This window comes from Euphorbia lathyris, chromosome 8 (genome assembly GCF_963576675.1).
Source record: "Euphorbia lathyris chromosome 8, ddEupLath1.1, whole genome shotgun sequence".
NCBI lineage: Eukaryota > Viridiplantae > Streptophyta > Magnoliopsida > Malpighiales > Euphorbiaceae > Euphorbia > Euphorbia lathyris.
Window position 1 is genome coordinate 60744039 of NC_088917.1, and position 25973 is coordinate 60770011.

The 25973-nt window shown below is 34.1% G+C and overlaps 2 protein-coding genes across 2 annotated transcripts; both read left to right on the forward strand.

Moving 5' to 3' along the window:
- Positions 1 to 1751: 1751 nt before the first annotated feature.
- LOC136202104 (cinnamoyl-CoA reductase-like SNL6) lies at positions 1752 to 5462 on the forward strand. The gene is made up of 5 exons (XM_065992576.1): positions 1752 to 2014; positions 2107 to 2264; positions 2353 to 2544; positions 4774 to 4927; positions 5010 to 5462. Exons 1-5 carry the CDS (start codon positions 1864 to 1866, stop codon positions 5291 to 5293), a joined length of 939 nt encoding a protein of 312 aa, XP_065848648.1. The 5' UTR covers positions 1752 to 1863; the 3' UTR covers positions 5294 to 5462.
- Positions 5463 to 8471: 3009 nt separating this feature from the next.
- LOC136202772 (uncharacterized) lies at positions 8472 to 14810 on the forward strand. The gene is made up of 8 exons (XM_065993636.1): positions 8472 to 8849; positions 8964 to 9088; positions 9205 to 9242; positions 9349 to 9459; positions 9537 to 9616; positions 10058 to 10094; positions 12178 to 12219; positions 14621 to 14810. Exons 1-8 carry the CDS (start codon positions 8574 to 8576, stop codon positions 14686 to 14688), a joined length of 777 nt encoding a protein of 258 aa, XP_065849708.1. The 5' UTR covers positions 8472 to 8573; the 3' UTR covers positions 14689 to 14810.
- Positions 14811 to 25973: the final 11163 nt, after the last annotated feature.

The window sequence follows — 25973 nt, forward strand, 5'->3', positions numbered from 1 at the left end:
TATATATTGCTTGCTTAAACAAAACTGACCAAGTAAAGAGGTCACGTTGAGTTGTGTGTATTGAGTATCTGAGTTCAGGAATAGACTCAAGTGCTATCTCCTGACTCAAAGAAAGAAGCTGACTTAGTCACCAGTTGACTAAGCTAGTGTCTTAATTTACTCAGCGCGCTGTGGAATCCTTTTTCAAAGAAAAAGAAGTCAGCCTTAACGTACTAAAATTTTAAATAGTTCTTATCCCCCTTGGAACTAACTTGTTACGTTATAAGGGACCAACAGTTAATTACGTAATAAAAGATAAAATGTTTTTTAATAGTTAACAATTATATTGAATGAATCAAATAACTCAAATCAACCATTCATATATTTAATAAAAGTATCCAAAACTATTATCTCGTGGGACTTCTTTAAAGCCTCCACCTCACTCTTCTTTGCTTTCTCTTTCAGCTCCTTCTAGTAAAGCCTAAAAGTTAAACCAAGGGAGCAAAAGGCAAATGGAATGTAACTACAACAAAAGCAAAGATGGAGCAATAAAACAAACATGTATCGCTAAATGAGTTTATTATTTTAATTGCATGAATTCGCCTCTTTTACTTTTTTTTTTTTTTTTTTTTTTTTTGTAAAGTTTTCGGTCTATTTGTAGAACTAAATTTAGTTCCTCTGAGAGCCGTCCATTTAGTTCCTCAAAGAGCAGATACGTCATGATTCAGTCTTAAGCTCAAATTTGAAAATTTAAAGATGCAAGATATTTATGTACTTTTTCGAATTTAATTATAATAAGTATTGTACCATAGGTTCTTATATATAATAGTACAATTTTTAGTAAGAAATATTGAAATCTATTTCCCTGGAGGTGTTTGAAAATGAAATTTTTACTTATACTTTTGTACTTCTGAATTTTTGTTCGATTATTAAATACTTTTGTTTAGTTAATGTCGTTTATAATTAATTTTTTAAACTATATTTCTATTCTTTCCATTTGGATAAAGATTTAATTTTTCCCTTCTCAATCGTTGTATTACAAATTTATTTATAACGTATGAAATTATATACTTTTGCTTTTTAATATTTTTACATACGGATAATTTTATAAAATGATTTACTATTATTGACTTATTATTTAACTGTCACATTAAACCTTTAGTATTAATTATGTCTAAATTTTTTATTATTTTAAACAATTATAAAAACTTGTCAATATTTATATTTTTTACAAGTTAATCACAAAAAATAGCTTAAAATGTTTATTATATTATAAACAACTTGTTAAAATACACGAAATTATTTAAAAACTTATTTAAAAGATTCGGTGTGACAGTTAAATAACTGTCAAATCAGTCATTAATATTTTTTTTGTTAAATAGGAGTAAAATTAATTTTGTTTTTCAACATTAAAAATAAAATTACATTATTTTAGAATTATTTTTTTTTGAAAAGCATAATTTTGGAAGTTAAGATAAATATATAAGCAATTTCGGACTCCTTTTATTTTAATCTTATATAAGTTTTCTTTTTAATTTGTCCAGTTTCTCGATTACTCTTTAGATGGATTATCTTCCTATCAAATCTTTCTGCGCATGCTAGAACTTAAATTCGAGATCTAACTTAAACGACTTGATCTCGTTAACCATTTAAACCAACTTTAATTTGATAATTTTATACATGTTTTAATATATATATATTAAAAGGGCAAGGAAAAAAGGGAAACAAGTAAAAGGTGGTGGTGCCGATAAGAACGTGTAGCAAAAATAGTTCACCAACCCTTCTTTCTATTTGTATCCATTAATCCCACCTACGCATATCCCTTCCTCCCCTCTATATATTAATTTCCCCTAAATCATATATTAATTAAAATTAACCAAAATTATGAAAGAATTAACCCAAATAACTATGAATTCTTCTTCTTCTCCTGTCTGCGTTCTTGATGCCTCCTCCTATGTGGGCTTTTGGATTCTCAAAGGCCTCTTGACTAAAGGCTACACAGTTCATGCTGCCATCCAACACACCAACAATATCGGTAAGTAAGTCCGTCTACACGGACACTCCTCTTTAGTAGCGTTTCTGCTTATTCGTGTTCTGATTTGGGGTTTTTTGTTTTGTTTTTTTTAGGGGAGACGAATATTGAGAAGAAAATAAAGGAAATGGAGAAAGAAAATGAGAAATTGGTGGTTTATGGTGTTGATGTTTTTGATTACCAGAGTATTTTAATTGCTTTGAAGGGTTGTTGTGCTTTGTTCTGCTGTTTTGACTCTGCTGATGGATATGATGTATGTAATTGTAAACTAGTGATTTCAATTGGGGTTGTTACTAAATTATTTGTTAATTGATGGTTTAATTTGTGAATCTTAATTGAAGGATGTGAAAGTGGTTGATATGGAAGTAAGAGGAGTAATAAATGTAGTAGAGGCATGTGCACAGACAGAGTGTGTAGAAAAGATAGTGTTTACTTCTTCTTTGACTGCTGCTATTTGGAAAGATAATATTAGTACTCAAGTTGATGTTGATGAAAGATCTTGGAGTAATCAAGACTTTTGCAGGAAATTCAAGGTTTGCATTTCTCACTAATAATATATTATCACTGTATAATTATTAATTTGACCTTTTATATTATCAATGCATTCCTCAGGATAGATTTAAAATTTATGCAAATAATTTTAATTAAATCATATTATTTTAAAACGTAAGATAACTTTTTTTCATAAAAAGAGATAAAAAAATTTCATAAAAAGTAGAGTTTTAAGAAAAAACAGTATTAGGAATGATTTATGTTTATGGACCGTTTGGTTCACTTGTTTCCTGTTTGTTATTTATTGTTACTGTACTAATATACAATAGATTTTTTTTAAAATTTTACTAAAAAATGTTTTAAAAGAACAAACCGTACACTTAGTTATTTTAATAATCTAATCAATATTTTATTTGTTTTTGTGAAAATACTTAAACAGAATTTATTAGAAATTACTGTGGATAGGACGGAATGGAGGGAGCGAATTTGTGTTGCTGACACGACTTGATTTTACGGTTTTATATGATGGTTCATGTTAGCCGACCCCGAATCATTTCGGAACTAACGCTTTGTTGTTGTTGTTGTGAAAATACTTAAACAACATTTATTAGAAATTGAAATAGTATTTTTAACCAATTAAATATAACTCAATTGATACCTATCAAGAAAAAATATTTTTAGTACATTATTTATTGTTTGGTTGGATTCTTGTTATTTTGTGAATGGTTGGGATAAGGCCCATGTGGGAAAATTATTTTTTATGTTTCTTGTAAAATAAGTTTCAAACTGCTCAATGTTGCTAGTTCAATTTTTCATTGGGTTTTCAAAAAAATATTTAATAATTATGCGATAAAATTATTAAAAAGTTACAAATTTCTTTGTTTGAATTAAGTTAGAATTTTTATTACGAAAACAATGACTTTTTTTTTCAAAAAGCATATTTCCAATAATTGTAGTGTTAAATTGTTACCTTACTTTTAATATTTATTTTTGTATATGATAGGGAAAATGTGATTTTAATACATACAGTATATATTTATTGGAGTAACAATCAAGATGATATCTTACATAATATCTATATAAAAAAAGGAAAATATCTTTTTTTGAGAGAAAAAAAGGAAAATATCTCATAATTGATATTTTTTGTGAAGGAAATAGATGCCAAATTATATCAATTATATCTTACTTTTTATATTTTTTTTATCATCAATATTATATATTGATTGGCAATGAGAAGGAAATAGATCAATAATTGTTTTATCCTCTATTCAACATTATCTTAAAATGGGTCTTTCCTATCTTTAGTGTTCATATCATTATTGGATTTATCATCCTATTTTTAGTGTTAAAATCAATATTCGATTTATCAATTAAGTTTGATTTGAGTGGTTAAAGGGCTCAAATTATTTAAACTAGATCCCGAATTGGAATCCTAATATATATAGAATATTTTAATTGAAATATGATTTACCTAAAGGCTCTGACGAGTCTCAACGGCTCAATCTTAGTTATTTTATTTTGTCAATATAAAAAAAACCCTTATTTTATTTTGTTTTTCCTCAATGCTCTAGCCATTTCTATAGTCTTAAAAGTAAAGGTAAGTAAAATATATTGATCCTATTTGTTTATCGAAAAATAATATGTTTCTGAAAATATTGGATAAGAATAAATTTTATACTAGAAAATAAAATATTTTCCAGTGTTTTACTATAATATCAAAAAATGGTGGGCGATTATTGTTTTTAAAATGATAAGAAGGAATGTAATAGAATTCCAAAAGTTTAAGAAAATGTTTCTCTTTTCAAAATGATAAAACATTTTATTTATAAATTGTTCTGTTGACTTATTTTAAACAAACAAACATTGAAAAATCAAGAAAATATTATTTTCCGACAAACAAATAAGATCTTGCTATCATAAATTTGTATTATTATTTTTTTTAACAATATTATCCATCTATCATTATTAGTTAATTTATATATCAAAAAATGTAGAAAATTGTTTGAATTTTGACTCATTTAGGTCCATGCACTTTTATTTTTGTTAAAGTTTGACCATCTATTAGTGATTTCCAAATAAACACGTAGCATATAATTGGATGATATATATATAGTTTGATTACATGTTCTTTAATAATTGTATATGAATGGGTAAAGTCAATTATGTAAAAATTGAAATACGAAATACGAAAAAGACTAAAAATAAAAAAGTTTGAAAAATTGTTAAAGTTAAGAATTGAATTGAATTTTATATATATCTGCGAGATGCAGTTGTGGTATGCCCTGGCAAAGACAGAATCAGAACAGGCAGCTTGGGCATTAGCAATGGACAGAAAAGTTAAGATGGTTTCGATTAATGCCGGAGTTGTTTTAGGACCTAACGTTACTCAACTAAATCCTCGTTCCACAATCTCATACCTCAAAGGTACGTAAACAAACGTTGAGACGTAAAGTTCCGTTAACAATACATATAAATAATTAATTAATATATAAAAATGTGCGTTCAGGGGCAGCTGAAATGTATGAAAATGGAGTTTTGGCTATCGTGGAAGTATCGTTCCTAGTAGATGTTCATATAAGAGCTTTGGAGGATGGAACAACATGTGGGAGATATTTTTGCTTCAATGAGATAGTGAATACTCCTCAACAAGCACTTCAACTTGCTCAAACTTTGACCCCTTTAATATCGTTTCCAGCCGAGAGATATGAGTATGAAGAAGGAAGTGAGGTCCATGCTGAGAGGTTGAGGGCCAAGAAGTTGAACAAGTTGGTAGAGGGTACTGCTGCCTAAGCCTAATCTCTCTCTCTTACAATAAACAATAATTCTACAAATACCATGTCCTTTTATTATCCAAGACTTTTTTTCATATAAATTAAATCAACCCAATCATTTGAGATTGCTTATTTTTCTTATTCAATCATTTATTAATTAGTTAGTTAAATAATTACAAATGTCATTATTTCAATTGTAATTTTGAAATCGAGTTTATAGATCTGTTAATAAGAGTGAATACATATCATGTGGTTGATTTGTTTTTATCTTGATCACCTGCGCAATCTAAATCAACATATCCTTTAACAAAAAAGTTTTGATCCTCCATAATACAATATGGTATCTATGGTCCTCTTTAATGTATTAAATGACCTCTTTCAATGTTCTTAACTAAGATTCTCCATAGATCTACTAACTGCTTCCACTGCTTCTGCATATCATGCAAACATTAAACTTCTCATTCACGATACTCGAGACATTTTCATCCTCTCATATTCATTGTTAGGACTCGTTTTAAGAGTTAACTTGAAATTAACAGGAAGTGAGGCAGAAATTGGCTTACAATCTTGCATATTAAAATGTCGTCAGATCTTTCTCAAATAATGCTTTTGACAAAGCAAAATCTTCCTATCATTATTATATCTCGGTGAATTTGCATCCCCATAATCTTGTTTGTTGGTTCCAAACCCTTAATTTCAAACTTTTCTAGCCAATTGTGCCTTCAATTATTTAATACGATCTTTGTTTGGGTCTGTTTCTAACATGCCATCTAGATATAACAAATGATATAATCATTTTCACCGAGTGTCTTAAAATGTGCACAAAGGTCTGAATTGAGTCCGTTGTATTGTATTTAAGACTTGTAATGAAGGAATCAAATCTCTTATACTAGCATCTCGTCGTTTGTTTGAGACCGTACAAAGATCTGTTCAACCTACAAACCAAGTTATTTTTTTCAACTTCTTCAAAACCTTTTGGTTGGAGCATATAAATTTATTCTTTAAGATCTTTGTGAAGAAAAGAGGTTTTAACATATAATTATTCTAGATGTAGGTTAAATGCAGCACACATTGTCAAAATTACTTCGAATGTTGTAAGTTTGACCAATAAGAAAATATCCCGTTAAAGTCAATTCCTTCTTTATGAGCATATCCTTTCACCACGAGTATTTCATACTACTCACTTAATTTTCACTATTACACTTGATTTTAAACACTCATTTGTTACCAATAGACAAGTTCCAGAGTTTTATTATTATAAAGAGCTTTTGTTTCCTTTTATTCCATCCATGAAGATGAATATAAAATCTTCATTGCTTTTTAAAAAGTTGATGACTCTCCATACTCCGTTAGAAGATAGTATGCAATATAACTCTCCATATAATATTCTGATTGCCAACCAAGTTTTTTTTATCAACCGACTTGACCGTTGAAATTCTGGTATCTTAATCTCAACTGATTCTTATGCCTCATGCTCTAGTTTTGCTTCACAAGAATTTTCTATTGACATTCTTTTGAGAGATGTACTCAATATCATGTAGGCACAAAATAGGTTAAATGTATGACAATCTTTAAGTTAATAAAGGGCTACTAAGACCAACTTTAATGGAAGGATTTTTATTGTTATAATCTTAGGTGGGGTTATAACAATCCAGTAAAGTAGTTGTAATAAAATTTGGTTTGTTACAGATTTTAGTAACAAAGAAATATAAATCCCTAAAATCCAAAAACATAAGATCTGATAGCCACGCATGGCGCTATAAGCGCCAGATGCGGCGCGTGGATTACATGTGCAATATCTAGCGAGTATAGCGCCAATTGTGGCTGCTTTTCTATGTTGCCAAAGTTGGTAAAAATGTTACTCAGTACGCGGTAAATTACAGATGTATTACCTATTTGTAATTAATAATTTTTTTTACCCTATAAAATCATAAAAAAACTCTTATCTTTTAAGTGTAGGGATCCTCTAGAGTTAAAAAGCCTCTGAGTTGGTGGAGTTGTAATCTCAACCATTAATTGCAAAATTAATGGATGAGATTTAATTAATAAATTTTAATATTTAATTAGTCATTTATTGATCAATCAAATCTCATCCATTCATTTTGCAATTAATGGTTGAGATGACTAGAACTCCACCAACTCTAGAGGATTTCAACTCTAGAGGATCCCTAGACCTCTTTTAATGGATTGTTACTAAATCTTGTTACTTCCCTCTCTTAAGTCACATGTTGTTACCAATCCTTGTGGATGCTTTAAGTAGAGGAGGTTGAATAACAAAATTAGACAAGTTTAGGGTCGACGAAGGTATTGATCCTAAATTATATGTATGCACACTTATGACTACTAAACTTCAAAATGTGACATATCACACAAATTTACATTTTCTAATGTTATGACCATCAAATTTCAATTAGGAGGCGTTTGGTTCGGGATCTTTAGGAATGAGAATGAGAGAGTTTCATTCCCTTTGTTCTTGTTTGTTTAGGAAAAAAAAAACTCATTCCTTTTACCCAATTTAGATTATGGGTTTACCCTACTTTAGGTTAAGCCAATTACCCCGGGCCCTATAGAGAATTGGATTCCCTTTACCCAATTCTCTTTCCTAAACATATCCAAACATATAGGAGAATTAATGCTTATTCATTTCCTTTCCTTTAGTTTCCTTTCTTGATTCTTTTTTCCTTACCCTTTGTGAACCAAACGCCCCCTTAATGTCTTAAATAAAAAAATTTCAAGAATTGATAATGTTTTAAGCAATCTTAATTTTTCAACATTTTCATTTTTGAAACCATTCATGTATACCTTGTTTGATTAGAAGATAAAAAGTGAATGTTTAACGAGAATTTTTTTTATAAATTGTGAATTTTAAAAATAAAAAATATAGTTCTATGATAGATATGGTTCTAATTAACTTTAATTTTTAATATTTTTATTTCATGACACTAATTAAAATTTAGTAGTTATAATATTAAAAAGAGTAAAATGATTTATTTTTACATTTTAGAAAATGAATAAAGTTCATGGTATGTGTGTAATTTACCCATTATTACTATATGGACTAATGATGTAGTGAGAAACATTCATCCACACCGAGATACTGCAACAAAACTTGATCAATCTACCCCGTCGATAAGGTAAAAAAGACCTTTGATTATGGTCATGCAATCACATGGGCGATCAAGATGCGTTCAGACAAATGCGGTGGCATATACTACCTTCAAGTTCCTCGATTACTATAATCATTAATAATTAAAAAAATAAAAAACGAAAAAGAAAAGAAAAATAGAAAAATTCAGAGAATGGGAAGCGGGAGTAGAGTTCTGCTGGGTAAATCATCCTCCTCCCTTATCTTATTTTCACCGGCTCTCACTTCTTCCTCTCAGCTCAGATTCAAATCCATATCTTGCCCTAGATCTCATAATCACCATCATCACCGTATGGCCGCTGAAGCTTCCTCATCTTCGTCGTCCGACAATATTATTAACGCTTCTGCAAATGACGCTTCTGCTTCCCCCTCCTCTTCTCCCGCTCCTGTTTCTGCTATTGAATTTCTCTCTTTATGTCACAGCCTTAAGGTATCCACCTTCGATTAGTAATCAAATGAGGCACACCATTGTAATTATTTTTGTTTCCGGAAATTGATTGGTTGATGTTTGTGCGTGGCGGGATTTGTTATTTTCTGTGATTAGAAAACGAAAAGAACTGGATGGGTGAAGAGAGATGTTAAAAATCCTGAATCTATTGCTGATCATATGTATAGAATGGGATTGATGGCTCTCATTGCTCCTGATATTCCTGGCATTGATCGAGACAAGTTAGGGCTTTCTCTTTATCAGTCTTAAGTTCATTTCTACCTTTTTTTTTTGTTTTTATTTTTATTTATAAGTCCCTGTATATGATTCACGATTTTTTCTTCTCTGTAATTTTCAGGTGTGTGAAAATGGCAATTGTTCATGATATTGCAGAAGGTTATCTATTTTAAATATTTTTAATATAGTTCAATTTATTTGGCAAATGGACCTCTATTGGTGCTTTGATATTCTGTCATTGTTGATCTCCAATTTGCTTGAACAGCCATTGTTGGAGATATAACCCCCTCATGTGGTATATCCAAGGCAGAGAAAAGTAGACAAGAGCGGGAAGCTTTAGATCATATGTGCGAATTACTAGGAGGAGGGCCAAGAGGTTCTTCATTCATTAATATTTTATTGTTTGTGGGCACAATCATTTTAATGCTGAATGGACTTTTTGGTACCTTGTAGCCGAGGAAATAAGTCAGTTGTGGATGGAGTACGAGGAGAATTCATCACCTGAAGCCAAAATTGTGAAGGACTTTGACAAGGTAAGTATTTAACAATTCCATTACTTTAGTTTATGTTATCTTAAACAAATATGGTTCACAACAATTGTGTTACTGTATGCACGATACAACAACAACAACAACAACAAAGCCTTAGTCCCGAAATGATTCGGGGTCGGCTAACATGAACCATCATATAAAACCGTGAAATCAAGTCGTGTCAGCGACCAGTACAAGAATATTTGTTGAACGGTTTTGTCCCTTTCTTGTCCTTTCTATGGAAATACACTGTCAAGAATATCAACGTATTTTGTGCGTGCGAATGCGTGCGCCTGTGAGAAAAGGGTTAAAACAAGAAAATTGTCATACGTGTTAATTATTGCAAGGTTACATACAATGTATGAATTATTTCTATTCCTTCTTTTGTGATTGATTATTCCAAAACTTAATCTGATTCTGCATTTATACTTTGGTACCATCTAGGTGGAGATGATACTTCAAGCCTTGGAATATGAAAATGGTAAGCTGTCTTCATTACTTTTGGTCGTTTTCATTGTATGTGTGTGAAAGATCTGTGTGAAGCATGCAAATGGTTTGTGATCTGAATCTTAAGTATATTCTGAAAATTAAGCATATAAAGAATAGGATAGTTTTCCTTTTTTTTTTTGAAAAAAATTCTATTGAGTTTTCTTAAAGAAAGTTATCCTGGGATACTTGCTATATACCGTACGAAACTCTGTTCCAAGTTTGTTCATAGTGCATACATGAATTTTGTTCAGTAGAATAGTCATATGTTAGATTGTTGACAAAGGATGGCAAACAAACTTTCTGAGAAGCAAAAGATAAGTTTTTCTTCATACTTAATAATATTCATGATTTTCTATCACTGTTATTATGTTTTTTGGCTTACAAACTTTAAACTATTGGAAGGCTCTTTTATAAAGATTTCCTCTTTATATGTCCAAATTGAGATTGACTATCTATTAAAGACTCATATTTGTGTCTTGATTGAGTAAGCTTTCATGAAGATGATATACCTAATTGTTCTGTAACGATTTTGTTTTTCTCTAGAGTTTTATTTGCATGATGAAATTATGTTAACCCTTTCCCAACATATAGCTGATTCAGCTTTGATAAATTAATGTTTATAAAGGTACACTCGCAATTCTTAACTTGAATATTGGATTGGATTAGCATGTCTTTGTTCACGCTGAATTCTTTCTGATGTTGACATGGCCTTAATATTTAATTGAGTTGGTACAGTAAAAATGTGCAGAATAAAATTCCTCTTTTTTTGTTAAATTGCTGAATAGGTTGAACATGGACAGGATTAGACATGCATAGTTTTTTATTTCTTTTGTCAATTTGGTTTGATCTATCTTTGCTCTGTTTCTTATTTCATTGATTTCATTAGATTGATCTTTGAGGAGAGGTGCAAACATGATTTAGTAAATTGGCTTCTTCACCACACTTTATGAAGAGGATAAGTAAAAGATTGTTCAAAGTCATCACCTATAGACATCTAAGAGCATCTCCAAGAGACTCTTAGTGCACTCTTTAAAAATAATATATATTGACTCTTAGTGATTTAAGTGTGACCAAGACATATCATCTCCAACAATACTCCTCATATTCACTCATTATTTGTTATTTTATCATTAATTATTAGATATTGTTATATTTACCAATAGTGAAAGGAGAGAGACTAACTGGGGAGAGAGACTCTCTATTAATAGAGAGAATGAAGAGACTCTTAGTAATTTGAGGAGCCACTAAGAAGCTGTTGGAGTTGATTTTTAACTCTCCCTCCTCAAATTTTAACTTAAGAGCCAAACTAAGAGGTTGTTGACCTTTCAAACTTTGAGAAAAATAATTGTGTTTCGTTTAGTTTGAAAAAGAATGTCTAAATTTACTAGGTGAGGAGTGGCATGACTGCTGCTGCTATGTGGGGTTATATGTAGCTAAGAATTTAAAATGTTATTATTTCTTCAATTGTGATTTGAATGCTTTATACATTATAAATTTGCCACTTTCTTGAATGAATTCCCGAAGCTGTGACTTGGGCATAACTAAAACCTTGCTGAAGTCAATGACCGTTCTACAAGAGTTGGAACTAATATGGATTATTTGTTTGCAGTGCTTACTGTGGAGATTTAGTGTCTTCACTTTCCTTTCTAAATCTTATAGTTGATTTGGCAAATTTTATTAGTAGTTATGACTGAGCCTTAGGTAAGGCCTCTCAATGGGGCTTATGGATATATTGATGTTAGAATTGGTATTATGAAGTAAAACATTCTATGTTATAGTTCATTCATAAAGGAACCTAGCCATCTTATTTCACACCTGCTATCCCTTCATTGGACAAAGGTGATTTTTTCACCTACAACTTTTGTTTCTGACTTTGAGATAAGAACTTTTAATCGCTTTGGTATTAGCGATGGGCGAGGGGATTTGTATTCTAGTAAATGCCAACTCAAATGTTACAATATTTGAAACTATATACTTATACTTGCAATGACTTACCTTTCTTTAGAATTTCAATTGGTTATATAGACTTTGAATTTTTTTACATGGCAACTGAATTTGCTTTTGGCTTTCTACAGAACAAGAAAGAGATTTGGATGAGTTTTTCCAATCAACTGCTGGTAAAATTTCCGAACTTAATTTGCATCGTTTTTTTTGTTGAATCTTTGCAGTTAATCTAACTTAGAATAGTAGTTTTCATGTTAATTTGTTCTATATTGTGAATTTTATGACCTAGACAAGATTATAGATAACAAGTATGTGAGATATCCTTTGGATAAATTATAATATACCTACTACATATTTAACAAATATATGCATTGAACTTTGTTCTTTCCAAGGCATATTTTATCACTTTGTTAAAGGGATAAGGTATCAAAATGGCCTAAGGTTTTTGGGAAAGCGTCGATTTAGCCCCAACTTACAAAATAGCACCATTTTAGCCTCAACGTTTGAAATGCGTTGGGGCTAAATCGGCGCTTCCCCAAAAACCTTGAGGCCATTTTGATACCTTATCCCCTTTTTTAAATGAAGCAACTATTTGAGCCTTGAGTTTCATATATTCTCTGTGTTCTGTAAAATGGAAAAGATTACTTAGTGATTAAACAAAATAAGAGATTCTAACAAAACTGAACTACTAAAAGGTTATTCCACTAAGAAACTTGAGAACGAAATTTAGTATGTTAATCATAGGAATTAAAAATTAATGACCATATAATTACTGTGAGCTAGGCCCTGAGTGTATTTTCTGCATGATTTGAGGTTTTGTCTTTTTCTTCTTCTTCTCTCTCTCTCTCTCTATATATATATATATATTTAGATGACAGTAACACTAGAGCAGGACTGCACTCTTTGTTTAGTAAGCACTAGAGAAGGAAAATAATATTTTGAAGAAAAAGTTAACAGGCTATAATGTCATGGTCTGCTCCGGTTCAGATTGAGGGATTTCATTGGTCGGGACTATTACTCCCGGAGTATTGTAAAATTTCTCGGGAAGGAAATGGTTAAAAGCCGTTCCCATATGCCGAGACCTGTCATTGGGCCAAATCTGCATCATAGTCTTATTTCCTCTCCCAGATCAACTAAGAAATTTTTCTTGTTCTCTTTCACTTCATCCTTTGAAACCTTGTTCCTTAGCTGAAATTTCCAAAGTTTCACACGTTCTTAATCATTTCATATCACCATAAATATATTGAAAAAATATGAGCATCTTCTCAAGTCTGTCTTGCGTGTCCCTTACAGTATTTCAGTTCTCTATTTTATTTTATTATGGGATAAGGATCAAATTTGACCCTAACGTTTTTGTAGAAGTGCATATTTGACCCTAACATACAAAATGGTCCAAATTTAACTCTAACGTTTCCAATCAAGATCAATTTTAGTCCTATGTTACCGAAATTTGAAAATGTTGGTTTGACTGTTATTTAAGTGTCATGTCGGACCTTGCAAACAAGTTTGTCGATAAACTGAAGAGCTTTGGAAGGTCCTACGTGACAATTAAATAACAATCAGACCAATATTTTCAAATTTTTGCTAATGTAGGATTGAAGTTGATCTTGCTTGGAAACGTTAGGGTTAAATTTCGATCATTTTGTACGTTAGTGTCAAATCTGTATTTCACCGAAAACATTAGGGTCAAATTTGGCCATTATCCGTTTTTAATTATTATGTTGTTACTTCTTATGGAGTAGGACTTTGAAGAGGGTAGGTGTTGGACATAAAACCAATATGTCACATGTTCACAACAAGTCTACTAATTGAATTATGCCAATAGGTTTACAATACTTCAATCTATGAACAATTGATTCTCACATCATCCATTCCATTTACCAAAGTTCACATATCATAATGAAACTTGCAATATTGAGAGAATTCGAGTATCTTTCTCCATTTCAGTTTTGCATAGCCCTTTTGTTGTTATAGTTTAATTTATGAACTCAAGAGATGAACAATTAATGAGTTCACTCATTTTTAGGGCAAGAAGATGTCATTTTTGTATTAAATTTTACATAAATGCATCGCATGGATGGTTTCTTTCCCTTCATTTAATAACTTGTTACATAAATTTGCAAGATGATGCTTTTGGACTCCTAAATAGTAAGGGCAAACCATTTGGTAGCCAATTAGTTCTGATCTGAGTAGCCTATCAATTGTACATAAGAACATTGTGCAACAATAGATCGATTATTCTTTGTTTTATGCTGAAGTTTTAGTTGGGCTCATCTGTTGAAAGATGATTTTTTTAAGCTGAGCCTTGGCGCAACGGTAAACATTATTGTCGTGTGACCGAGAGGTCAGGGGTTCGAGTTTTAAGAGCGGTTGCTTGCCAAAAAATTGTCAGGGGAAGGCTTGCTCCAATACACCCTTGTGGTGGGACCCCTCCCCGGATCCTCGTTTAGCGGGGACACGTAGTGCACCGGGCCGCCCTTTATTGAGGCAATATATGTCTTAGCTTTGTTAAAACATTAGTAGTAAGATTAGAATTGCATTAACACACTTCAATTCTTGATTGAATGTTTGTAGGTAAGTTTCAAACCGATGTTGGCAAAGCTTGGGCCTTGGAAATAACATCGAGAAGAAAGCGGCAATAATTTCAACCATGCCGGGTGTTTTTATTTTTTATTTTTTTAATTCTTATTTCTTGACTGTAGATTGCCTAACTTGAGATTTATCCTAGTGTTAAAATTTTCAATCTCCATTTCGCAGTTATCTAGTTAAATACTTGAACATTTGACCAGCAAGCACTGCAGTAATCCTGCTTATATATTAAATGGGATAGGGTTAAATTTGCCCTTGGTAAAAGTAATTTTACCCTTGTGGTATAAAATGGTCCAGTATGGTCCGAATGGTTGAAATCTTAGTCCAATTTTTCTTTTACGGGGAGGGGATATAGGAGGTGGGATAGGGATAAAAAAAACGATATAACTTATCCAGTGTTTTGTTTGAGAGACGGGAGGGTGAGACACGGGAGCGATAAACCTTTTATCCCACTAAAGTTATACCTAGAGGGGCATGGTATAAGACATGAGGATAATTTATTTAGATGGAAAAGTCTAATTTTGCTTTTAAATTTTATTATTTATGATAGATTAAATTTAATTAATTTCATTCCAAATTGATACTATAACGATATATGAGTCTATTTAAATTTGGATAGGGATAATATAGTAAAATGAATCATTTTATCCCTATTCTACATACTAAGCATGAGATAATAAATTATCCTATCTTATTTATATCTTTATTCTAATCTTTTATCTTTATCCCTATTCGAATATTTATCTCTTTCCCTATCCCCATAAAATACCAAACACTTCGTTATAATATAAACTTTAGTTAATTTTTTTTGGCTTAATACATCATTTGCTCCCTGAATTTGTCCAAAATAGTTGATTGGCCTTCTGAACTTTCAAAGTGTCTCGATAGCTCCCTGAACTTGCATAAAATGTTTAGTTAGTCCCCTGAACTTGCGTAAAACGTAATCAATTGATCACTCGGTTGTAAAAAAAGTAAGTTAAATGCGGAAGATGTATTCCACGTGTCTTAGAATGTTATTACATAATTTAAAAATAGAGTAAAAATGAAGTTATTACTTGCTCAACTACAAACCTTGTATTCTCTAATATTACAACCACAATATCTCGATCTTAATTGTTTTACTTTTTTTGAGATGCGTGCAATACATTTTCCGTATTTAACTTGCTTTTTTTTTGCAACCGAGTGATCAATTGATTACGTTTTACGCAAGTTCAGGGGGTTAACTGAACATTTTATGTAAATTCAGGGAGCTATCGAGATACTTTGAAAGTTCAGGGGGCCAATTAACCATTTTGGATAAGTTCAGGGAGCAAATGATGTATTAAGTTTTTTTTTTTCTAAGTACTGATGAAGATTGCGATGAAATCCTTTTCAAAAGGATGAAGTTGAGCAATAATTTCTATCATGGGGTTATATTGCGCTTTTTTTTATTTTTTTTATTTTTAAGAAATGCTTGTAATTTCATTAAATAAAAGATGAAGAAATACAACAGGTAAAATGTAAGGAATAAAACCTCACATGATTACAAATTAAAACAAATACAATATCTACGAAAGGATGAAAATGACTACAAAGAGCAAAAAGAACCCATAAAAGGCACAAAAAATACAAAATAACAATATATTTTTCGTTAATCTAAATCTGTAGAAAGACATCTGCAATCCAATTTTCATCCTTTAGACCATTCCGAACATTCGGATCTGAGTCCTTTTTTTGTTGCAACCACGTAGATTTATTGATCTACGGACAAGATAAACAATTTCCGCTCTTGCTAAATCCAAAAAAAGCATAAACGACAGAATAATAGAGAGCAGATATAATCAGACGGATAAAGAGTTTTGATGAAATATATAATACACACTAAAAAATCAATAAAAAAAATACGGAAACCTAACCCGATGTGAGGAAGAAGAAGAAAAATCCTTTGTCCTTCTCAAAGTTGATCAACAAAATAGAAAAATCGACATAATAATAACATTAAATAGCCCCAAAATTAACAGCAGTTAGACTCTTGGTTGGTATGCTGCTATTGACCGGTTCAAATAGGAAATGGATTCAATTGCACTCTTTTTTTTGGGGGTATCCAATTCAATATTTTAGTAGAATTTGAGTCCTTGAATTATTATTATTACTTTTGCCTAATTAAATTTTTTGACTTTATATTTTAGTAAAGTTTAATTCAATATTTTAGTAGTAATTTTCCTCAGTTAATTCAAGTTTTCCAGTATAATGTTATTTTATTTTGTTTTTCAATCATTTTTATAAGGTCGGTATCGTTTTGATAATTGAATCATTCGGAATTTTACGGCCTCTTTATTTCTTACTATCATTTCGGTGCAATTTTATTCAAAGTTTGAGAATACTATAATTCTTTGGCACGCCTCATTTCATAGAAAAGAGTCAAAACATCTTGTTAATAGTACTATAAAGATCGAATAATATTAAAAAAGAAGGGTGTTTTGGGAAAATAGGAAAAGCAATGTTGTCAAAATCAAATTAATACAAAAAAGAAAGTGAAAGCTTCCAAAAGCTATTGTTTCCGTAAAAAAAAAACAATTGTTTTATAAATTTAACTAAATATATTGTTTAGCGAAGAGAGATTTGAGATAAAATTAGAGATTTGAATCATTTTTAAGGGTTTAACCACTCAAAACCTTTAATGGTGATGTTCGATGAAACGCGGTTTCAAACAGCGAATTGAACTCAAACTCTTAGTTTTGAAAAAACTGATTTTATTAGTTTTTCAATTAGAAAGTTAAAACATATATTTTAAATGATTTTTTTTATTCTTAATTACTATCTTTACCTAACAAAAATAAACGTTGATCAGGTGATTTGTGTAGTTTTTTTCAAGTCCATTTGATAAAACTTTGCTGTAACTTTTGATCTCTTTACACTTGCGATCATGCTTCTGTTTTGAATAATGGTAAACAAACTCATAACAAATTTACTTGAAATAACAATTTTGTATAGATTACATGGTAAACTGCTTTTATGCATTTATCTCTTCTTGAAACTTCCTATTATTAGTTTGTTTTATTGAATTACACTGGTATTGAACATTTATGGTTATTAAAAAAAAAAGTCATAAAAAATCAAATATTACACAAATAACCAGTCAAATCAGTTAAACAAAAAAGTAATCAGCTAACAACTAATAACTAAACTTTATTTGCCAAACAAAACTATTATATTTTATGTTATTTGGAATAAAAAGTTAAAGTAACTTTAAAAAGTAAAAACAAACACGACCTAAGGGTTTTTTGGTCTTCACTACAAATATTCTTATTGAGATAATCATGTTCGGGATTTAGCTATAAGTAAAGTTCATCATCCCTTTATATATATATATTTTGTGGAAATCAAATCTAAAATCTCTTTGAATAAACTCAACCTACGATAATAATTAAAATACGTGCAAATACACTGCTAGGAGTTTTTTCTATGCCATCAATCCTATTTTTTTTAAAGAAATCGACATAATTAAAATACGTGCAAATACACTGCTAGGAGTTTTTTCTATGCCATCAATCCTATTTTTTTTAAAGAAATCGACATCTTTCATTTTACCAGGATTTTTGAATAAGACAAAGTTAATAACTCGACTGTAAGGAGAGTCAATTGCTTACGCATAAACCATAATGATTAAAAAAAAAAAGACAATTGCATACCCATTAAAAAGAAAAGACAAATTATAGAGGGAAGTAGTGTCCGAAGTATGAGTGAAGGCACCAAATATGATAACATAGGATTCTAAAGTATCCTAAATCACTTTCACCCATGTATCTAATATTTAAGAATATGCTATTTAGTTAGTTTGCAAAATCGAACCCGGTTCGGAAAGAAGAAAAGAACAAATACTAAATAATTAATATAAACTATAGAACTGTTAGAATAATTCTAAAGTATTAGATAGGTTTCAAATGATGTATGAATTTTGTCCAAGTATAAAAGATAGAGATTGAATTCATATTCTAAATATAAATATAATTACAAAGTTAGGCCCCATTCAGTGTCGGTGGATGAAATGAAAGGTCAAAGCACTAATATGTAATTATAAGCATAAAGATTCCTATATTCCAATCTAAATCCCAATTTAATAAAATCCAATCAATGTTGTCGGTGTAACTTTTTAACCTTTTTTTTCATGAAATAAATAAATAAATTCTAAAATATAATTACTAAATACATAAAAAAAATTAGACAATTTTGGATTCTCTGAAAGAAGAAGTATCTATAGGGAACATCACCCGTATTAATTCTAATTGAGTTATTTTTTTTTTGACCTGAAAAAGAATCTCATATATAATTTGGATTGGCATCTTCAACAATAACGTTTGATAACCAATCCGATACCATTGTTGACAAAAAATCGCTAGCATTGGAACAGGATTGCCTAGCTACCAAATGTGCCGCCCTGTTCGCTAAACGAGAAATAAAAGACAATTTAAAAGAAGAGTTGGATCGTAAAATAGCTCGACAATCATGAATAAGCGATCCAAACTCTGAGATATCCTGTTTTTCAGACTGAATTGCATCAACAACCATCTTAGCATCAGATTCGAATTCAACATTCGTGTACCTCATAGTAGCGAGCCAAATCATGCTAGTGCGAATAGCCAGTGCCTCGATTACTCGTGGCTCTTTTGTACTTGGGATAAAGCTGCTACTACAAAATAGAAATGTTCCCACTTCATCTCTAATTACTGCTCCCATACCGCTGCTCCCTAATTACTTGAAGATGGCTCCGTCAATATTACACTTGAGTGAACCGGAATCAGGTGGCTTCCATTTCTGATTAGCCAATATACGCACCGGGAGTCTGTTGTAGGGGGGTGCTGCTGTGTGGAGTGTGTCGTTGCTGTTCGGCCGGGGTCGATGGTGTTCCGGGATCTGGCGCAGCTGTTCCGCGCCGTTCGTTGCACCTGCCGATGATGTTCTAGGATCAAGCGCTGTCGTTCCGCCGTTGTGAAGCTACTGCTGCCGTCGCTCGACAGTGCTGCATGGTAAGGATGCTGCGGAACAAGGCCCTCCTGAGCCGGTTGCTGGGATCCGTCGTCAAGTTGCATCCCAGTAATGGTGTCACGAGTTCGCTGATCCGGTTGTCTGTTGTCTCTTGACTGTATACCTTGGTGATAGGCCCTCCAATCACGAACCTCGTCCAATTCTATCTGCCAACTAGTGTCCGCCGGCCACCAAATCATATGCCACAGCACTCTATTTCTGTGGTCCCAGATTGTCTTTAGCGCGCAGCAAATCCGGACAATGGTATCCTGATTCGAACCACAAATCTCTGTTAGTAGCCAATCAGCAAAGTTCAGATCGCCCACTTGTGGAGCTAAAATTCCAGCTATTTGCCAAATATCACCTGCAAAACAACATTCAGCAAATAAATGGTTATCCGTTTCATCCTGCTCGACACACACCGGGCATTCAACTGTGATAGGGACTCTTCTTTGGGCCAACCTAGCTCAAGTTGGTAAACACCCCGAACAGATCCGCCATATAAACTGTTTAAGCTTCGGGGGAATCATCAATTTCCATAGACTTTTCCAACCCTCATGCACTCTGCTTCCCTCTTCAATCCCCATTCCCGTCAGGTAACCCGAACGCACATTATAGAACCCATCTTTTGACCAGTGCCAGATTCTCATATCCTCCCCAACATTGAATGGTAGGATAATATCACTAATGGCATGCACTTCAGCTTCACTAAAGCACCCCTTTAGTCTATCCAAGTCCCACCCTCTACCATTCTCAAGCAACAAATCAGCAACCTTTAAATCCTCCATTCCAGGAACCATAAAAGAGTTTATACAAAAATCATCTAGATTAGGTACCCATGCATCCTCCCAAACTCTAATAGATCTTCCATTCCCTACCTTCCATCTTAGCCCTTTTCTAAGTATGCTAATGCCTCCCCAGATACTTCTCCAAACCATACTAGGATTATTGCCTAATTTAGAGAAAAGTAAGTCTTCCTTAGGAAAATATTTTGCTTTGAACATTCTGCTTACTATAGTATTTGGGTATTTTATAAGTTTCCACCCCTGCTTTCCTAGCATTGCCAAATTAAACATGTGTAAGTCTTTGAAACCCATCCCTCCTAGGTCTTTGGCATACATAGTTTTCCCCAATCAAACCAATGGATATTTCTTTTCCCCCCAGGTTTCATACCCCACCAAAAAGAATTCATTAGCTTTTGCAGCTCATCACAGATAGATAAGGGTAAAAGAAACGTACTCATACAAAAGGTAGGTAGAGCCTGAGCCACTGACTTAAGCAACACCTCCTTCCCAGCCTGGGATAAGAATTTCAGTCCCCAAGCACCAAACTTCTTCCTCAGCCTATCAACCAGGAAAGCGAATATCCGACGTTTAGACCGTCCAATTAGTGAAGGTAGTCCCAGATATCGGCCCGTGTCTAGAGGAATGCTAACTCCCAGCAGCCCTTGAATCTCAATTTTTACCTCCTCAGTCACATTTGCACTGAAAAATATGCCAGATTTATTCAAATTCACAGCCTATCCCGAAGCAACCTCATACTCGGTCAAAATGCTCATCACCTTTCTAGCCTCATCTGCCGTTGCTCCAAAGAACAAAAAACTGTCATCAGCAAAGAAAAGATGTGTAATGGTCGGAGCCCTGCGGCAAATTCGGCATCCTGATATTAGTCCATCTCCTTCGGCTTTTCTTATTAACTTGGATAAGACTTCTGCACATAGAATAAACAGGTATGGGGATAACGGGTCTCCCTGTCTAAGCCCCCTGCCTGGGACAATTTGGTCGGTGCATTCTCCATTCACTGCCACCCTATACTTCACTGTTGTAATGCATAGCATCATCCAACTAATCCAGGTCTCATGAAATCCCATACGAATCATTACCAGTTTCAAGAAATCCCAATCCACCCTGTCATAGGCCTTGCTGATGTCAATCTTGAGGGCAGTCTGTCCTTTCTTTCCTCTGTTCAGCCTTTTCATAAAGTGGATATTCTCAAAAGCCACCTGTACATTGTCAATTATAGATCTTCCAGGGACAAAAGCAGATTGTGTTTCTCCAATTATCTGAGGGAGGACCCCCTTCAATCGATTTGCTAGTGCCTTGGCAATTATCTTATAGATTACATTGCACATGGAGATAGGGCGAAAATCCTTCAACATTCTAGGGTTGTCAATTTTAGGAATAAGGACAATTGTCGTATCATTGACCCCATTAGGAAATTCCCCATCTTTAAGCCATTTTGCACAAGCCGCTCCCAATTCCACACCCATTGTATCCCAAAAGGTTTGAAAAAATCCTGGACTTAGCCCATCAGGGCCGGGAGATTTGTTTGGACTCATAGAAAATAGGGCATGTTTAAACTCCTCTAATTCAAAAGGTGCCGTGAGAGCATCATTTGTTGCTGAATCAATCATTGTGTCAATAACCTGAACCGTTTCAACCCCATTCTTATTTGATGCAGAGAAAACAGATTGGAAATATTGTTGCGCTAACTCCAACATCTCTCCCTGATTATCCACCTCTTCCCCTAACTCATTGATGATCGATGCAATAGAATTATGTTGTCTCCTTGCTTTCACGCTAGCATGGAAGAACTGTGTATTTCTATCTCCCTCAGTCAACCAGAAGACTTTAGCCCTCTGCTTCCAATAAGTTTCTTCTGCTTCCAGGGTGTCATTAAGTTTTCTCTTAGCGAAGAAATATAGAGCAATCGACTCCCTATCACTCTTACCATATAATTTCTCCATTTGATTTCTCCATTTCCGTATCTGATTCTTAAAGTGCACATTAAAACCCTTCCCCCACTCAGCCATCTTTTTCACACAATTCTTCAGCTTTTCAGGAACAGGCCTGCTCCCCTGACCTGTCCAATTTCTGATCACAAGCTTCTTAAACTCCTGCTCCTTTAACCAATTCTCCTAAAAAAAGAATCTTTTAGCCTTGCTTCTTCCCTTCTCCCTTTCCAAACTAAGTAAGATTGGTAGATGGTCTGAATACCCAGACATACAAGATTGAAGATGGTAATTAGCAAACCGATTCAACCACTCTGCCGAAGCAAAGCCCCTATCAAGCTTTTCTCTAACCCACAACTCAGACCCCCTGCCTCTTTCCCAAGTGAAAGGCTTACCTTTTAGTTCCAGTTCACACAATCCACACTCCTCAATAGCTTTAGCGAACTCTTGCATTAAATAGGTAGGGAAAGCAGCACCCCCAGCCTTTTCATCAGAGTTCATAATGCAATTAAAGTCCCCTATCACCACCCATGGTAGTTGGGAGTCTCCAGCCAGTCTCCTCAATAGCTCCCAAGATTCCCCATGTCTACTGCGTTCAGCGAACCCGTAGAAACCTACCAGCCTCCAATCTCCACGAACATTGTCAGAAATTATCGCGTCGATATGATGCTCGGAGAAGCTTTTAATCGACACATGTATCTCTGCTTTCCATAAAATTGCTAGACCACCACTACGCCCTCTTCTATTTACAGAAAAAGCCCCTTCAAACTTCAACTGCTGTTTTATAGAGCTCATCCGCCGATCTTCTACTAGTGTTTCCATTAGAAATAAAATAACCGGTTTTTGGGACGAAACTAACTCCTTTAGGGAGCGAACTGCCCGGTGGTTTCCCAGACCACGACAGTTCCAGCTTAAACAACTCATTCCCCCGGGCGGCCCTGTGCACTAGGGCTCGCCGAATCTTTGTCTGTAGAAATCCCCTTATCCTTTCCAAGAACAGAGACTTCTTCTCCTTGCACATTCTCCCCATCACTCTCTCTCCCCTGCCCCTCCCTCCTCCTCTTTCTTGCTTCAGTTAGCTCCATCTCAGTGTCCTCTAGGACCCCCTTATCTCCCCCTTCCTCTCCCCCTTTCACTTTTCCCTCAGTTTCTACTGATGCCCTAAAAAAAGGCCCTGAAAAGGGGCATATCAGCACTTCCCTCTCCCCTCCCCCTAATTGTTTAGGTTGCACTCTCTCCCCTCTCCCTCTTCCCAAATTAGTAACATCCCTCAGGGCTCCCGCCCGGCCACCCCTAAAATTCCCCCGCCCTCTCTGGCCCGCTCCTGACATACCGCTTCCATTACTCTCCCTCAACCACTTCGCCCCACTCTGATCACCCCCCCCCCTTCTCATTGGGGCATTAAGCCAATCCCCCCCGCTCTCTCTGAATTTCCACTCCCTGCAGATCAAACAATTTTTCACAAAATCGTTCCGTGTGACCCAATAGGCCACAAATATAGCAGAAAATCCCCAAACGTTCATATTTGAAAGTAGCCAATGACCAGATATTTCCAGCACTTTTTAGTTTCTTAAATCTTTTCAGAGGCATTCTACTGTTCAGACTGACTCTAATACGCATAAATTGCCTATGTATGCCAATGTTATTATTTTCATCATACTCCTCAAATTCTCCCAGGAAATTCCCTAATTGTTTTCCCACTATCTCAGACATAGTCCCCATTGGAAAACCATAAATTTGAACCCAGATTGAATATTTTGACAAAGGCATATCATCCACATTAACCCCTAAGCTCCATTTGTTCATAATCAACACATAGTTATCAAAGGACCAGGGTCCTCCAGCAATCACCCTATCTCTATCAATTGGGTGGAAAAACTCGAAGGAATAAAGATTAGAGCTAACCTCTTGGATTTCAACTCCCCTGCCCGGTCTCCACAGTACAGCCAAACAGTTCCTCATACTCAAGAAATTGAGTGGCCTATCAGCCGCGAATCGACCCAGGAAACGTAATCCCGAATCCACCATCAATTCTGCAGTAGGCGGCGACTCCAACTCGAGATGCCCCTCCTCATCTCCCTCAATTCTCAGGCCCTCCATTTCCCTTTCCATTTCAGACACACCAGTGACACACTAAATCAGCGCACACAGCCAAATTTTAGCCCGACACAAATGTCCCAAATCTGCAGCAGTGCCGATTGTGATATCAGAGAATGAAATAGGCATATACGCAATTTGGTCTAGAGAAACAACTACCCAAAATAATTACAACGGAGGCTAAGCAAAACAAGACCAGAGGTTCTTCAATCCCAAATCCAGAAAAATGCAGGAGCTAAATTCACTTAAGAAGAAACAACACTTTGGTCCAAAGAAAACAAAAATTACCCAAACCAACCTCAACAGATGCAAAGCACAAGAACAAAGGATCTTCAATCCCAACACAAGAAAAGCCCAGGCACAAAATTCACTCAAGAATAACAGCAATTAGTCCATAGAAAACAAGCTACCCATAACAATTAATCAGCGGTAAGCAAACAAGACTAGTGAATCTTCAATTCCAAAACCAGAAAGACGCGTGAACTACATTCACGCAGGAAGAACAGCAAAACGAACACATAACGATCGCTCAAATTAATTATTGAGACTAACCTTCACTCCGGCGGAAGGACGCTCTCACCGGCACCAGAAACGCGGTCGACGGCCTTAACACAGGGACAGGCGACGACGGCGGCTACTTCAGGCGGAACGAGAGAGACGGGTAGTAGCTATTATTTGTTATGTTTCAATTCTAATTGAGTTATTAAATAATTAGAAATTTTAATTGTATTGAGAAATTAATTTATATCTAATTTTTTTTTGAAATAAAACACTTCTTAATTATTAGAATTGGAAAAAAGAATAACATTGAGATATGGTGGTAGACATGCCCACACAATACGAACAGACTGGGAATTGACCGTCTTAGCCAAGAGATGAGCAGCTGAGTTCGCTGGACGTTTTACATAAGAGAGTGCACAATTGCCTGACTCTTTTAAGATACTAACACAATACAAAATGACCTCAAAACTAAGCGGTTTACATATTTCTGAGATGCGTTCTGAGTTAACATTGTCTCCATAAGAAACACTAACAAGGGCATGTGGACTTGCACCAGATCCTTTAGAACACTAACTGTTCATGGGTTGCTCAGCCCACGGCAGGAGGGGCTACCACTTGTTGGTATATTCTTGCTCCTAAACACCATGGATTTAGACTTATCCCCTGCAGGAACTTCATCAACGTTTGAACTGTCTGAATTATCCTCATCAACTGCCTCCAATGGATTCCTCAGCCATCTCCCCTCCAAGTCTGATTCGGTGATGGTGACTCCCTTCACAAGCTTCCATATTCATGCTAGCATATTCTTTATGCTTTCAAGCTATATGTATTTGGCAGTTAGAAACTGACCAATAGTAAACCAGAATCTGGCCAATAGTAAAGCAAAAATTGACCAATAGTAAAGTAGAAACTTTGATTCGTAGGATTAACAACATGTTCTTCTTCCAAAATCACCCCTTGTTCCTCCTCGTCTTCTAAACATAATCGAGAATAGGCCTCCATTAA